At 41.1% G+C, this 16724-nt stretch overlaps 1 protein-coding gene across 1 annotated transcript; it reads right to left on the reverse strand.

Moving 5' to 3' along the window:
* Positions 1-13477: 13477 nt before the first annotated feature.
* Positions 13478-16644, reverse strand: LOC306785261 (piggyBac transposable element-derived protein 4-like). Its single transcript, XM_079279566.1, has 2 exons — positions 16394-16644; positions 13478-15217 (listed from the first exon to the last, which is right to left on the reverse strand). Exons 1-2 carry the CDS (start codon positions 16462-16464, stop codon positions 13597-13599), a joined length of 1692 nt encoding a protein of 563 aa, XP_079135692.1. The 5' UTR covers positions 16465-16644; the 3' UTR covers positions 13478-13596.
* Positions 16645-16724: the final 80 nt, after the last annotated feature.

Consider the following 16724-nt stretch of genomic DNA (forward strand, 5'->3'; position numbering starts at 1 on the left):
TGATGTGTCTTGAAAGAAATAATGATGAATACCATTACTCATTTTGATCAAAGACTAACAAGCTACAACAGTGTAGATTAACATATAGATCAAAAGTCCTGATTATAAGTGTCACACACATCTCTGATCACCCACCTCGGTTCATTACTGGCCCTCGCATGTTACCCCTTGCTGTCTGAGTGAGACCTTGAACCTCCTCTTCCAATAACAGGAGGCCATCACCATAATTACAACACAGAGGGAGACGATGTGCCATGCATCAAACTCACAGCCCTCAAAGCGCATACTGTATGTCAGCTGTTGAATTTGACCCAAATCCAAGGCTCGCCGGTAATGAAACAGGGGGATGAGGGGTGAGTCAGCCACTGGCCTTTGTTAATTGCATGTCTCACATCGTCCTGGCTGGGACAGTTAATTGGAAAAGATCAAGGGGATTTGCAGTGTTAATGAGCTTCCCGTGAACCCAAGTCATACTTTGGATACCAGAGGAGCCTTTTCTATCTCCCACATTCAACGACCCGTCTGTTAGCGCAAAACTTTTCATTTCTGCAGAGACGTGGTCGTGGCTGACTACTGCCTCATCTCCTGTGTTTGGAAGCATTGGCTCAGAGGGGAATAGATGGTCTATTATAAGCACAGCACAGTTTAAGCAGAAGTAATCAGTCAGCGTGATGTCGGTGTGCGTTTAACATATATTATGTTGTATTCCAAGGTGCTATATAACTTCTAATACAACGTATGCTCTATGGAAAATGGTGGAAAAGTTGAAAAAGAAGTAAAGAACAAATGTGCTTCAGCACAACATGCAGATGTGGAATAGCACTATTTGTGATGTATATTCCTGTCATATAATGTTAGAAATACCATTAAACACACTGTGCTTCCTTAAAAAAAACAGATTTAAATTTCCTACTAATGATGCTGTTACCATTAGGAATCTCTGCCCTGTGTATTTTGATTATACCACTGTCTGCATCTGTCTACTCTGATGTAGAAACCACGTCATAGTTAATGCATGTCAAAGAGAGAAGGGAGAAGATGCTTACCTGTACTTTCCCAGCAAATAATTGTTCTTTTTTTGTTTTTATACTTTGCCTGACACTTTCTAAGTGAGCTGCCCAGTCACCAGAAACAATGTTGGCATCGTACTTTACTGCAAACCCGGGGATGCGTTGAATGTTGACGTTTCTAAAACCAAGAAAAGGTTTCATAAATACTTTTCATATCAGCCTCCTATCGCTCTTGCAGAAACTCGCATTGACACTAATATATTATTATATACAGTATATTCATTTGTTCTTCCTATCAGAGCTAAAACACACACAAACAACACAACTACAGTTTCTCTCGAATATCCGTTCTGTATCTCATGCATGGCTGTACATTTTCAGTACATGTATATTATCCAGGTACAAGAATAAGAGCTTTACCGGCCGAGGGAGTCACAGTGGTAATATGCAGTTGGCCCTATAAATCAGAGCACTCTTGACTATACAATCAATCCTCGGCTTAGTGTTGACTCAATCTGTCACCTCCTCGGCCCACTGCACGGCTGGACATTCAGACGCGGTGACAGTGGAAGTTCTGGTTGATGTTGGTTAGTGTGCGGTTGAAATGTTCGCAGTTCGAGTCAAGGAGAGTCGAACGACGAGTTGCATTATTGGAAGTGTAGGATCCAGTTTGAGGCACATTACCCATGTTAGACTACTCGTCGTCAGGATGTCACAGCTTCTGCTGCATCAATTGAAATTGCATTTTACAATTTGAATTAAGTCTCCTAACTTTATGGAAGAGCAAGTACTTTGAGGATTCAAGTTAATTGTTGAAATTCAGCAATAGTGTGTACATACTTGCACTAGTGAGTGCAGTCCAATGTCCAAATATTGATGCTTTGACTCAACTTTTGGCTCTACTTTACCATGAGCTACTTTTTGTCTCAGTAAAATAACAACTAAAATACATTTTATGTCGAACGTGGAGATATTTTAAGCATTTATTGACTAAAACTGTTTCTACGACTACTAACTAGATTCATCCTGCTGTTCATACAGCTGTATGATAGTGAAGTATGGGTGGCTTTCAATCATGCAAACATTGATAAATGGGACAAACATTTAGTTTAAGATGAAGGTCGACAAATCCAGTCTCACTGAGGCAAACCTAAATCCTGAGAGCTCAGCTTCTGTGATGAGTTGTAGGCTGGTTTTGCAAGGTTTTTTTGCAAATTAGTCCCTGGTGTAAATGCTCCAAGCAAGACATGGAAATATTTCCCTTACACTCCAAAATAGGAGCCATAAACACTGGCAGCCCCTTTTAAAGCCGACCATAAGTCTGTCAAACATAAAGCTTTATTCAGCAACACCACATCGCCCAAGAAAAACTCTCAATAACTCAATTTGCATCTCAAAAACAATGCTTACATCAGACACCAAGACAAGAACTCCAGCAGAACAATCTGACACAAAATTACAAAACATACAAAATGCAATTTACAAATACATTAAAATATAGCTTCACCACTTCGAAGATAACAAATCCTAGCTAGGTATTATTAACATGACGTTGTAGTGGCATTTGGGCTGGCAATGCTGAGCGATCTCTGTATTGGTTGTAACTTGTGTCGTAGGCTCCCTGCACACACATAAAGATGCATATAAATGCTATGAGCATAGGGATGGCCATCCTACATATTTTCTGCCCACTGCACTGTTTAAATGGTGGTAATATGCCGTAAAAGGTAATGTTACTAATTATAGACAAAAAAGAACTCCAGTTGATATCAACAATTCAGGTTTTTAACATTTTACAAAAGGCTTTGCAGATGTATTGTGGTGTAGGAGATGTATTCAGTACATACAGAAGCAATTAGAAAGTGAAACACAAAGTAAATTGTAAGGAGATGGTAAAGACCAAAACAGAGCAAAGAAACCATTACAGTGGAGCAGTTGTAGGCAACTAAAGTATTGTTCAAAGGTCTTCTTCCAATGACGGCACTACAAAATGTATCAAAGAAAAACATGCAAGGAAAAGTAAAAACAAGAATCCAAGACATAAAACACAAAATAGTGCAAAAGTTAAAATAATTAGAATAGAACAGAATATGAAATGTGACATGAAACGTAATGCTGTGGTAGACTGTACGTGGTACTGAAGAGTTAAGACCACATGTAACCGGACCAAAGTGACATTCGCTGGAGTGTTTACATGCTGTTTTCTGCAACTGAGCAGCTAATTAGCGAGCACGCCTGCCAACTGACGTCAGCAGTGCACTTTTCCCCGGTAAATGTTTATAATGTTGCTCATTCAACGAGCTACAGTAAGGTAGAGTAACAAGATGTGTTCCTGTTGTGAGTGAGATAAGAAGGAGAATTTAGCAGGGACGCCAGTGGTTGTTCAAAAGTCTGTGGCTCGAGTGTTGTGAAGCAGGCTGAAACCAAAGAATATAAAATGTAAATTTCTCCCATTTGTTTTTGGATTTTTTTTCTCAACGGACAACACGGGACAAGAAATGACAGCGCAGAGATGTTTGCTATAGCTGACAAAAACAAATATCATTGCAGTTTGACTTTAAACAGCCTGGTTAAAGCCAGAGTGTAAACAAACGTAAACATGATTCATTTTAAGATGTTTCGGCAAACAACCAATGCTGTCATTTCATCTGAATCTCATACGTGACCTTGTTTTAAATGGATGTTTTGCTTGACTATTCCACCAGCTAATGCTGACTTCATTAGATAACAAGATATGAGCCAAACTTTCAGAAATGATAGTGACTCTGATCTAGAAGACAACTTTTTCCTGGAGAACACACGCCACAGTGTTTCCTTTCGTTTAACAGCCACCTATCCCGATGTGGACATTCCTTAAAGACAACGCGTGTCTGTTTTCCTGCCTACGACAGAGCGGAGAGGGGAGGTGTACATCAGATAGAGAATAACACAGAAACTATTGATACCAAGCCTTTCAAAATTTGGTTTAATTCTGCCCACAGTAATGTGACCCTTGGAAAGTCAGCTGTCAGCTCGGAAACACTGTTTGCAGAGATTGCCAAGACAGAACTGTACTCCGCTTGGTGCCGCTGCCCTGGGGATGATTGTAGTGGAGTACAGAGCACTAATGGATCGCAGCCCACAGGCTTGGACTCAATCATACTGTACAGTCACGTTGATTTGAAATATTCAAGCCAGCGCTCTTGCCTGTCTATTAATATTTACTTCAACAAACGCAACACACATTCTGCTCGTGGTGCTCTGGGGATGCATGTGACTTTTACTGTTGTTGGCTCATTCAGACTCAACTTGGTCACAAAAGAAAAGGTACAATAGTTGTCGTCCACATTGTATAAGGTGCAGTAGATGTTCACTAGAGTCTTTGTGTAGTTGCATCTCATGTTATGTGATTAATATTGGTGCAAGAGAAGTAGAACTTGAAAGATTAAAGGGATATTCCACTTTACTTTGCATTGATGAACAGCATGTTGTCGCATTAAGAATAGACATGTTGTAAGCCAGAGGCTGACTTTGGGAAAGTTACAAATACAGTATCAGCTTGAACATCCTAATAATTCAGTTTGTAGCTGTAGTAACTCGACCAGTATGAAAACGGAAGCTATGGGTTACCTGGCAGCATTTTTGGACTGCCTTTCTCACTCCCATTATGCTGACATGGGTGACAGATGCCAGCTCTCCTGCCAAAGGCCGCATCACTACTTGCACCCCCCCCCCCCCCCACCCTCCTCCCCCTTCCGCCAGCCACCCATTACGGCTCCTGGAAATGCAGCATACATGAATCACGCCGCAGCTGTCACAGCTCCCTGGCCCCAACCTAATTAAACAATTAGGGCATTTGGTTAACAATCAGTCACCGTCAAAGGACAAATGTGGGCTAAACGGAGTCAGTCATATGGTGCTGCAGAGAAGGAAAGAAAATGGGTTCAGATAATACGACTCCAGGAGAAATGAGGTCAAATGTGTGTGCTTATTTAAACAATCTGACTATGTGACAGTAGGGCGGTCACAATTGGCCAAAAAAAATGCTTCGTCTCCATTCTGATCTTGAGCGCATGGCCGATGGATGATGATTTGTGTACATGACATCATGTAACGCTTGCTGTGAGGAGACTGTGTCACTCTCTCTGCGTCATGAATCTGAATTTTTTTTCTACTTCTCAAATATATATTTAAATATTATTGAGAGTATTTGTTGACAGCCCTCTATGACAGTGATGTTTCTGCAGAGAACAAACCTAATGGCTGAGATATTGGTCAGTATACAAACATTGTCACATCGGGAGTCAAACTTAAAACTATTTGCACAATGTTCCAACCACGAGCAAACTGAAACCATGAATTAGGTAATGAGGGACGGCAGATTTCTGCTCGGATTTGTATATTTGTCTGGTGGGCTGCTATATTGACATTTGCAAACCACATTTTCAAGTTGTTTGAAATGAGCTAAAAAGCACTCAGAGAGCAGATCGGCAATCTTCCAAGATAGAGGTTGTGTTCGAGGAAAGGTCGTACCGTCACCATAATCATCCAGTTTCTTCCTGTAGGGAACACAAAGGTCGACAACAAAAAGTGTGTGCTTATGACTGAGAGGTCAGGAGATACACTAATTCGAAAATTGAAATGTTCGACTGGTGAAAAGGTCGCCGAAAATCAACATGTTTCTTTTGTTGGGAGCTTGAATGTACCGGGCAAATGTTGGACCAATCAAGCCGTGAGTTGTGGAAATCTGCTCGTCACAGTCAAATAAAGCACAGACAGACGGACGGACGGAGGCGATGGCAGAGCCACTGCTCCTTGGCAGAAGGGATGAATAAATCCAATAATGCAGACATGCCATTTGACATAAAAAAAATTAACAGTTTACAATTATTTGGTGTGACTTCAGTTCAAGACAGTTACGAGGGTTTTAACCAGACTGTTGTACTGACTACACAGACTCGAACTCAGTGACCCATGTTTCCCTGTGTGTAGGTCACCAGAGGTGGAGAGTGGGAGAGAATGAGAATTATTATGGAGGCAGAGAGGCAAACAGTGATGGTGTGGGAGGGGGAGAGAGAGCGAGAGAGACACAGAGAGAGATTTTTTTACTGCAAACAGGCCTGGGGGATTTAATCACAGTAAAACACTGAACTCTTATTGGGGGTATCAAACATTTTATGAGAGCAGCTGTGCCAAACTGTAGCACCACAACAGTGTCCCAGTCCAAGATAAATCAGCAGTAGTCCTCCAGATCACCTTATGTGCCTCATTTAAATCCCAACTACTATGCAACTGGCAAGAGATGCTTTATCACAAGTGAAGAAGCAGTCACAGCATAGCAGCCTAGGGGTAAATACTTAAAGGTTTGCTCCACCCGAAATACAAAATACGATTTCTTCATTCACTCAACTCGAGTCAATTTCATTTATAGCTCCAATCACAAACTTAAATTTGCAACCAAAAGCTCCAACAGATACAAGGCTTCCCAGAAACAATGTTGTGATTACTGTGGATAACCCAGAGATCGCACTGTGAATACTTCAGTCTAAAACAGTCTAGAAAGAGATGTTGTTGTTGAATTTATTGCTGCATGTAATGTTTTAATGCTGTGTGCACCACAAATGCAGGTGGTGCCAGTTTCTTAGACGGATATCTCAAAACTTGGGGAAGTAATAACCAAAAATGTCATGTCTATACCACTGGAGGAAAGTGATAAAAGTACCCGTAGCCTTTAAAATGTGTTACAAACGCTTGTGTCATTTGTGCAATGTTGGATTCAGTGGCATTACTCCCTAAAATGGTGGCATTGCTTGCGATTGTGGAAAACCACATTCGAAATGGATGAATTAATATTTCTAACACTAACCCGAAGCTTCCAACAAGGTTCCAGGGCCAAACTCAGATGAACAGATATGAAATGAGCAACAGATGGCTGGACTTGATGAGGAGAGGAATACGACACTATTGAGTAGAGCCGAAGAGGCGTTTGGGCTGATTTCACTCCTCGTATCTCCATCGTAATAAACCATTAATATCACTAGTCAGAGGAGAGCACTCCTTAAAACCAAGAGCCAATATCTTACTGCAGATTATACTTCCTTTCACAGAAACATACCGACATGTACACTTCAGACATTAGAACTTCTATTGACTGGATCAATCCATTCCCTGAAAGATGAAACGCATTATCTTTACCAGTACCATGCTTTAACTGTTCTTTATTGTATCTTTCATATAAACCAAATTTGAAAGCTGCACCAGTCAATATTTTGAACAGTGGGTAAGATGACATGTCTAATGTGAAGGGTGTCGCTTCCAGCTTCAATCTCATCCTCTTGTTTTGACAGAAACGTCATCACGATTAGCAGACGGGTGAGTTAATTTATGCTTAATTTATGCTGTTTTGTTCAAGCGGCCCAGGTATTTCTATTAGGAGTTGGTGGAGACCAAAACAGGGAAACAATGACGTGACTTCTGGAGTTGAATTCACCAGGTTGCCTGACGTACGACTTCAAATGATTGCTATTGCTCTGTGTCTGCTGGATATGTAATTACTAAATAGGCAACTGTTTTACTGTTCAACTGTATTGTTGTAGAGAGAACTGATTAAATGTTCTGGTATTTTTTTTGCAGTGGGGCTTTTTCACAGCAGATCATTTAACTTGTAAAAGTAGGAAAATTACAGTTGTTTCTAATAGTGAGCCAGCATGCACAATACCAGGACCCTGAAAGGAAAACCGCCAAATTGAATTCAGCCCTTCATTTTATTACCCATAGTAAAAGCCCAACCACACACACACACACACACACACACTCTGGACTCCTACTATATATGTTTCACTCATCGTCATACTCACTCTCCTGTATTGAGTGGAGTGATTCACTGAGCAAAGCTTGGTTCTCTGGAAGCTCACAGCAGAGACCGTGAGGAAGACCCGTTACCTAGCAACCACTGTGATTGTCTCATGCTGCAGGTGTAACTTCTGCGAAGAAGGTAGCCACATGTGAACCGAGCGGACTCTACGCCGTTTGAAACCCCGTTATTCTTGTATTTCAAGAAAACAGAGAGGAACAAAAGCCTGCTGAGCGCACACACTGCGTTTGTGCACTTACAGCAGAATGGAAAAAGAAGCAGCTGGTGCAGCTTTAAGGTTTCAGAGAGAATAGCGTGAGCTCAAACCATTTTCTCAGGTATCACATTGACTCGTCAATCAAGCTTCACTCTGTTTCTCTCTGCACACTTTCACATTCTGTGATCAATGTTATGATTCATCAAACGGCACCACACAGCTCCCTAATCAATCTTATATTGCTGACAGTAAGTTTCAAGCCGGGCATCTTTGCAACAGTCAGTCGCATGCAGGTAGATCGACTTTGTAGGACGGCAGGGGAAACAATCCTACCAGCATACAATGTTATCTCAGTACACAGCCTAGTCTTAAGTAGAATTGCACAAACGCGTCAAAACGCCTTCAATTTAACAACAACAAACATCAAGAAAATGCAAATTGCTCATTTAGACAGGAACAATGGAAGGAAAGAATTTGCTTATCTCCCTCTTTACCCATTTCACATTCAAAGTCAGACTTGGAAATTATATTTTTTCTCGTAAATTCACCTTTGTTAGTTTATGAATCGTAAAAGATTTGTGGTACGTACCACACTTTGCAAAAGAAGGCCTCTAAAGTATAAGTTTGACAAACATTTTAGGCATTGTAATTAAAAAAATCCTTTGTTAAATAATGGACAACCAACGCCTTTCTATTTTACAAGTCTTCATCATCCTGATGTTGTATTTTCAGTGTAAAGATGTCAGCCATGGTATATGCCCAGAGAATTGTTGTTGTTGCTGGGTTTACGGTCCTCCTGCTGCAAATTGGAAAAAATGCGCTACAGGAATGCACTACTGCTGTTTGTTTTGTTTTTCTTGTGTTGAAAATGGGAAACAACTGTACAGTATGTGGTTGTGCATCCCTGTGTCGCATTATGACAATAGATTACCCTTGAAACCTTAAATGGGTCATGTGACTTGTGTTCCATGGCATGAGAGGACTGCCCACTTAACATTTATAAAACATGAATGTGAAAATAATGAATGCAAACGTGCACTGAAAAAGACTTGTACACATACACAGGCTAAAAAAACGGTTCAGATGTCAAAACACAAATTTATAAATGTGAAAATAACATTTAGGCATATTAAGCTACAATACTTACAAATAAAATGGCAATAAAGAGGGGCAAAACATTCTGTCAACAATAGTGTAAATATATTCATCTATATCTATATACATAGATATATTTACATATATCTTCCTTTACACATGCAGAAATAAAACAGTTTTCATCATCTTTCTTCTTCCCAAAATAGAAAATCACACATTTTACTGCATATGAATCTGCCTCTAACCTTGAATTGAGTTCTTGTATTGTGACCACCACCATCTGGCCCATCCTAACAGTTATCTTCAGCTGTGTTGTAAAACAATATAATGCAACGATGTTTGATTCCCTGGAGGATTCTGCTTCCAATGGCTCCAGGTATACTTTGACCAAGAGTTAGTTCAACATTTTAGTGAAGTGGGTTTCCAGACAGAACAACGATAGGCTCCCAGGAGAGAGAGGAAAGAGAGAGAGAGGGCGATTTGAAGGGGTACTAACTGACGTTGAGGGCCAAGTCCTGGGAAACAGTGCCATCTATTGATTCTGCTTCTTGCGTGCTGTAATGTTGCAGCGATGCATGCTTTGTGGGGTTTAACACACATACTACTAAAGGTTCAACATTTCTTTCCCCAGCCATCATGTATGTGTACTTTCCCCTGCGTGTTATTCCTCCCAGACACAAGCGTTGCTCAATATTCAGAAAGTTACTGCAAATACTGCAATGCAGGTTTGCTGAACACTGGGGAATATTGATGAACAACTCAAGGTTGTCATATTCAATGTTTTTTTTAGATTTTTGCTATTTTATCAAGGTGTTTTTATCAAGGTGATCGTGGGCATCCAGTAAAAGGGTCACTGTTCAGCAGGCGTTTTTTTATTTCTTCATTATATATATATATATATATATATATATATATATATATATATATATATATATATATATATATGGATGTATGCTGGTATAAAGACATTTTAAAGTGTTTATTGTGCACAGTATTCATCAAACCTTCCCTTATGAAGTCATATGTGCTTACAACTACAATGCGGTGTTATAAATAATGTATTAAATGTTACTTTGTGTAAATGCTAAATGCTTAAAGTAAAGTGTAATAATGTATTTATTTGATGTCGATCTGTTATTATATATTTCCAAGTCTACAACAGAACTGGCTTTTAGACCTGGAACATGGCTGACAAAAACCGACCCCTAATCTGATTTTAAGTCTGTTCTCACCTTGAGAGCACAAGACCATAATTCTACAGGATACAATCACCAATTCAATAACATTGTAATGACATTAGAATTTGCCTATTTTAGATTAGAATGAAAGCGTTGATGGACGGAGGATCATTTTCTCCCTTTAAAAACCTTGAGCCACAGAAAATGTGTCATCAAAGCGCACTCGCACCCCTCAGTGACTGGACCTTGAGAATTCATTCATCAACAGCGACTACTGCATCACAAGGTTTACCAGGCAGCCTTTCAGTCCGACGGCTGTCAATGCAACAGCAGACGCGCTCCTAGAGGAGCATAAACGTAGAGCGGCTCTGACATCACAGCGGTCTGTAGGAGTTTGTGTCAGGATTAGATGAGAGTGGTCGTACTCACCAGCGCCGCGGTTGATATTCACAGTGAACGACAACCGTCAATGCCCAACTGCTCACAATGCTAATTTCTGACACATCTCTGTGAATTTGATGCCAGATCTGTGGTGACATGCAGTGACCAGTGTAGCTGTGCATCATAGTTCACATTTGGGTAATCGTTGTATAGAAGGTGGTAATAGCGCAGTTAATACTTGAGTCATCCGCGTGTAAAAAAACGGTCCTCTCCACACAGTCAAATCAAGCCTACGGGTTCATATTGCAGGTTTCTGTCTCCTTTAACTTGTGAAACAGTGTTGCCATCTTGTGAAAACCATCTTAACATATTTGCATACGCTTCGAGGCCCTGCTTTTAGCTTTATGACAATGCCTTTTCAGATAGCCTAATCCAATGGGTTATTAAAAAGGTTTATTCAGTTTAAGAAGTGGGATAAGCTTGTCAACCACATCGAGGATAGTTTGGAATATTTGAAGTGGCGTTGAATGAGGTATCTACAGTCAGAGTATTACCTACAGCAGCTAACCATTGGGACAGACTTCCAAATGGTTAGATTCAATTATTAAAATAGTTTTTGGTAATTTACAGTTATCTAAATGTATCCAGGAATTCACTTAAATAACAACCATAGTTATTCAAACAAGGTATAATTTTAAATGATCAGTTTGAATATTACTACGCCAATCATGAAACATCAGGTAGACAAACATGTTTTGCTACTTTCAGCTCTGTAATGTTTCTCTGATGCAGCAACACAAAATGGATCGTTTTTTTGACACAAAGAAGTGATGTGGTGAGGAAATATGACCCAGAATACATTCAATTTGGATTCATAACATGCAGTGATGGGTGAGGTTATTACAGCTGACGGTGGGATAACACAGCCCAGTTTATGTTTTCTACTTTTGTTTGTTATGCACTCTTATTTTCTCATTGATTTGGGAGGATGGTCCTCAGAATTATTTTAATGGTCAGAAGTTACAAAAGGTTGAGAACCCCTGACCTACAGTGGATGGTGGTCGGCACGCCCACTTGTTTAGGGAAACAGACAGGAGTACCTACACAGGAGCAAAGAAATGTAACATAACTGCATTATTACTAAATAGAAAGGACAAACACCAGGCATAGGGATTTTTCCCAACCTGGCAACCCATAACATGCTCATATTAATGGCTTATAACTTCTATGTAAAGCAATAAGCTCCTTCTATACTATTTAGAAAACCCAGTATGAACTGGTACCGACATTTTCTTATCTTTTCTCCTCCATGTTTTGCGCTAAAGGACAAAATATCACATGTTTAGCATCTCATATTTTCACCCCTCATCCCCCCCTTTAACACCATCATGGGTGCTCCACAATGGTGCTATCTATGAAGAGCCAGTACCTTATGACAGCATGTACAGCACGAGTGCCTTTGATGGTTTGGTACATGCAGCTGTACATGCAGCTTCTTTGAATGATGAGGCCACGGGGCCAGTGATTTCTCTGGGGAGGAGCAGGATGTCTTGAATGAGATCAGGCCCGAGCAATGCCTCGCTCTGACACGTGTCAGCCTCCATTAGTTTTGACTTTTCAATGCGATGACCTCTTCAACTGTAATCTACCAATACCAGCTCTGACAGATTAACAGTGCTATTAATGTCTGGACGCTTTGGGGACATCTCAATGAGAGCGGTGTGTTTCAAGGCCAAAAGTTGCACTGACACGTACAACCACTGTCATGGTTTGATAGAAACATATGCAATACATGCCTTGATGTTATATTATAGTAATTGCAAACTCACTGACTTAAATAAAGTTATCTTTTTTAAGTCATTCAGCTCGCTCTTCCCTGCAGTCGGCTCATCGCTGCATTCAGGTTCGACCGTGCTGCATTCTGGTCTTTCCCCTGATGGTAGAGAGAGAATTTTTCCCCTGCAGTTATTCCCCACTTTCCTTTGGAGTCTGAAAATCCATCTCTTCATGAAATACCTCATGTCATCTTCGCCTCACTGAATCATTTCTCCATACTCTTCCTCCTGTCCACTCCAGTTTTTTTCCTCAAAACAAAATCGCTTCCTCTTCTCAGTTATTTTTTATTTCTATTCCCATTGCTTCGCTCCCCCATGTATATTATTATGAGGTCATCGTAAGGGAAGTATGGCTCTGAATAGAGCCTTCCATGTTGATGGCGATGAAGGTGCTTTAGGGTTTGGAGCTCATTAAAGTCACGTACCCCTTTAAAATCAATCTCAACAAGATGAGCACATGTCTCTTTACCCGAAGTATATAAATAATGTGGATATTAAAGACAAAAAATGAGACCCTCAATTTTAAGTGAGCAGTACAGCTGCAGAGAACAGTAGGTGTAAGAGCCCCATCTAGCTGTCGAACATGCATAGTGGTGTTTAAAAGCACTACTGTACTGATGTCTTTTCTATTCATTCATTTATTGTCAACATCAGTGTACCAAACACCGTCAATCTGAATATTTTAAAACCCTTTAAGTACTATAATAATGACAGGTCGTCTGGTCCCTTTTGTCCTTTTCTTCAATAAATGTCTTTAATGTAAATTATTTTGCTCCTTTTTTTTCCATGAGAAAAGTAACTTTCAAAATCTGGCAAGTATGTCATTATGTTATAAATGCTTCACAGTGTGTAATAACAAAAAAGTAAAAAAAAAACATTTGAATTTTCATCAGGCTTCTCTTTATTTTAAATGCACATGAAGAAAACTTTTGAGATTACAAAAATGAAACTCAACCTATGTACCATCTTCTCAAACTGTTTTGTTTGCCTGGAGCTTTCAGTGTCCATGCTACAGGTTGTTACACGTGTCCATGTCGAGGCGGTTTTTTTAGTAGCTGTGGTAGTCCCTGAAGCAGTTCCTGTTCAGCTGAATACAGAGCCCAACATCGCAGTCCACACACATCCAGGGTGTGCTTCTCTGGCAGATAGTGCACTGTTTCCTCCCCCGGCTTGCCTGCTGACTTTTCTCAGTGGTGGAGACAGGAAAGTGGCCTTGAGTGGAGGGCGTAGGTGGGCCAGCCAGTGGCACGCCGAACAGCTTTGCACACAGCTCCTCCTGGAAAGCCTGGCGTGTCATTGGCTTCTGCTGCTGCATCATGCGGAGCTCATTGTGCACAATAAAGCTGTTAGTGACAGCAATGTCCAAAAGGTGCTGAAAAACGGTCATGGGCCATCTCTTTGTTTTTCTGTGCACTGACTTTGTTCCCAGCATCTGGTCAGAGGTGTCCCCTCCCCCCATGTACCTGTTATACTCACCCACAGCTGTGGGTCTGGGGATAGGGACCCTCTGAAGGCACCCATCATCGGTCTTCTGCCACCGCAGGACAGTCTCCTCTGTGTGTACAGGATGTACAGTTGTGCACATGGAGACCTCCCTGGCGTCCATCCATTTTACAAAGAGCAGGTCACCATCCCTGATCCACCTGATGGAGCCTCTCTTTGATTTGCTGTCCAGGGCATTCTCCTGAGTTGTTGGGACACCAACTCTGCTCTGCCTGTAAGTTCCACAAGCCCCAAACCCCTGCTGGCTCAGATGACGGAACAGGAGAGGGCTGGTGTAAAAACTGTCACAGTAGATAATGTAGCCACTCCCCAGATAGTCCTTGTTCACCAGGTCCGCCACCACGTCAAACGAACGCCCCTTCCCTGAAGCACCGTGGTTCTTCCCTGTGTACAGCCTGTAGTCAACTGTGTACCCATTCACATCAGCCAACACATAAAATAGTAGCCCCCACTTTGTCGGCTTTGCTTTCATATACCGTTTCATTTTGATCCTAGCCTTTGTGGCAACCATCCTCTCATCCACCGAGATGTGCTGCTTTGGATGGTAAATGCTCATGCAGCGGTTTTTGATGATATCAATGAGAGGTCTGGCCTTTTGCATGGGGTCATAGTCCTTTGTCCCCTTTTTCGTATCATTGACCGCATCCTCCTCTGGATCACTCATGTGCAAGTTGGAGGTGATTGCTCTAAACCTGTCTCTTGACATGACTGTAGCCAGAAAGGGCACCTTAAAAATGATTTTCTTCCTCCAAAAGTCTTCCATCTTTGGGTGCTTGCACACAGACATAAACAACAACATGCCCAGGTATTTTGTAAGCTCCTGTGGGGTGATGTTAGTCCAAACAAACTTTTTCCCCATCCCCAAATTGTTCTTTGCATTTTTGTTTGTGTTTGCACACAAGAGCTTGAGTACGTCTGCGTCAAAAAAAAGAGCAAAAATATCACCTGGTGTTTGGGGGCCATAGGTGAGGGGGGGTTGGGGCCCAGGCCTACGCTTGGGGGTGAATCTGGGTGGGTGAGGGTTGGCAATGTCATGGTCTGCCACCGTTTTCCAGGCCTCTCGACGAATTGGTGACCGGCTATGAGGTGCATCACCAGCAGCATCAGCACCTCTACTGCTTCGGCCACGACTCAGACTCCGTTCCCACACTGTATCACTGCTGGTACTGGTGGATGAAAATATAAAGATATATCATAAGATTAAATAGGCTGTATCCAAAAGAAACCCTTGTTTCTAGAAAAACATTTTCAATACTATAAGAATAGGAAAAGTAATAAATAAAGCAATTTGAGACAACGCCAACAAGAAAAATACACGAGATATCAGTGGCGGCTGGCCAATAGAGGGCCATGGGGCCTGGCCCCACCTTGAGCCACAAAAAACAAATAAAAAAATTATAATAATGAATTATACAAATTGTCAATATTGGTTTTTTTTTTTAACTGTGGAATGTACTGTGTGTAAAATATGATATTTGCGCAAAATATATATATTTTCATGCTCGTCCGCCTGTGTGCACGTCTCAGAACATGCAGTTTGGGGCCAAACGAATTTGGCCCAAAAGAGGCGGGTCTATGAAGCAGTTTAGCCAATTGCTGTTTGAAGATATAAATGAGTGACATAGAATTTAGCCAATCAGCCTCAAATAGATTCAGATTGGGGCCAAAGTCGTTTGGCCCAAAGCTGCGCGTTCTCGTCAGGAGAAGTCTCTACATGCGAGCGCGAGCGCTACTCCTCCAAGACCTGTTTAAGAAGAGATCTTTGGCGGAGAAACTTCAGGCCAAAGAGCTGATCCCAGATCAGTCTGACCTCACAATCAGACAGCAGACTAGCGGGAAAGGGAAGCAGTACATGCGAAGCTTCTCTACTGAGAAACATAAGAACACCAGGGCACACTTGACCTCTGTAAAGCTACATATTAGGCAAAGTGAACATCTTTTCTTCTACATAGTTGTCCTCAGTCTCATCTGCTTAACTTGGTCATGGAGGCATCAACATTTCATTGAGATGGTAAATTAACAGTGAAAATTCATAGTTTACATCTAAATATTCCCTGTAAGGGTGACTAAAATAAGTCTTGACTTGTTTATCAAAGTGTTATTTTCTGCTTTTTTTTCGTGTTGGAATAAATGTTAAATATTTAACTGCAAAGTAATGCGTGTTTGATATCTTAATTTCTTTTTTTTGCATTAAATCATACTGGGACGTTTGCTGAAATTGATTGCGTGTCCCTACCTAGAACATTTTCCACCAGCCGCCACTGCTAGATATTGAAAAACATTATTGTAACAAAGCTGGGAATAAATATCCAGTGTATACAAACTGTACTAACGTTACTTACTGTGATTGAGATGGCGACACTCCTGCTGTCTCCTCCTGTTCTTTCCTCTTCCTGGTAGATCTCCTCAACATTTCTCCTTCCACTATTTACAAAATGACGACCAATGAAATCTATAAACACGTGTCGAAAAAGACGAACTATGGCGAAAACACGGCAAAAAACCACTCCAAAACTCTCAGAAATAATACTGATACTATTATTTACAAATAAAACACCGCTAAAATACTCAAAAGTTGTACTCTCTGCTGCTGCTTTCCTGCTCTGTTCACTTCCACTGTCCCTCCCCCACAGGCAAATCCCGCCACTGGTTTCTCCACTACCATAATATACC

The sequence above is a fragment of the Melanostigma gelatinosum genome (assembly GCF_949748355.1).
Source record: "Melanostigma gelatinosum genome assembly, chromosome: 11".
Classification (NCBI taxonomy): Eukaryota; Metazoa; Chordata; class Actinopteri; order Perciformes; family Zoarcidae; genus Melanostigma; species Melanostigma gelatinosum.

What these genes read in the sequence shown, in the direction of transcription:
- LOC306785261 (XM_079279566.1), bottom strand. Translation starts at nt 16,464, where the DNA reads ATGTTGAGGAGATCTACCAGGAAGAGGAAAGAACAGGAGGAGACAGCA. An exon ending in GTGTCGCCATCTCAATCACA is followed by an intron (nt 15,218 to 16,393) that starts GTAAGTAACGTT and finishes TTCATCCACCAG; the next exon opens with TACCAGCAGTGATACAGTGT.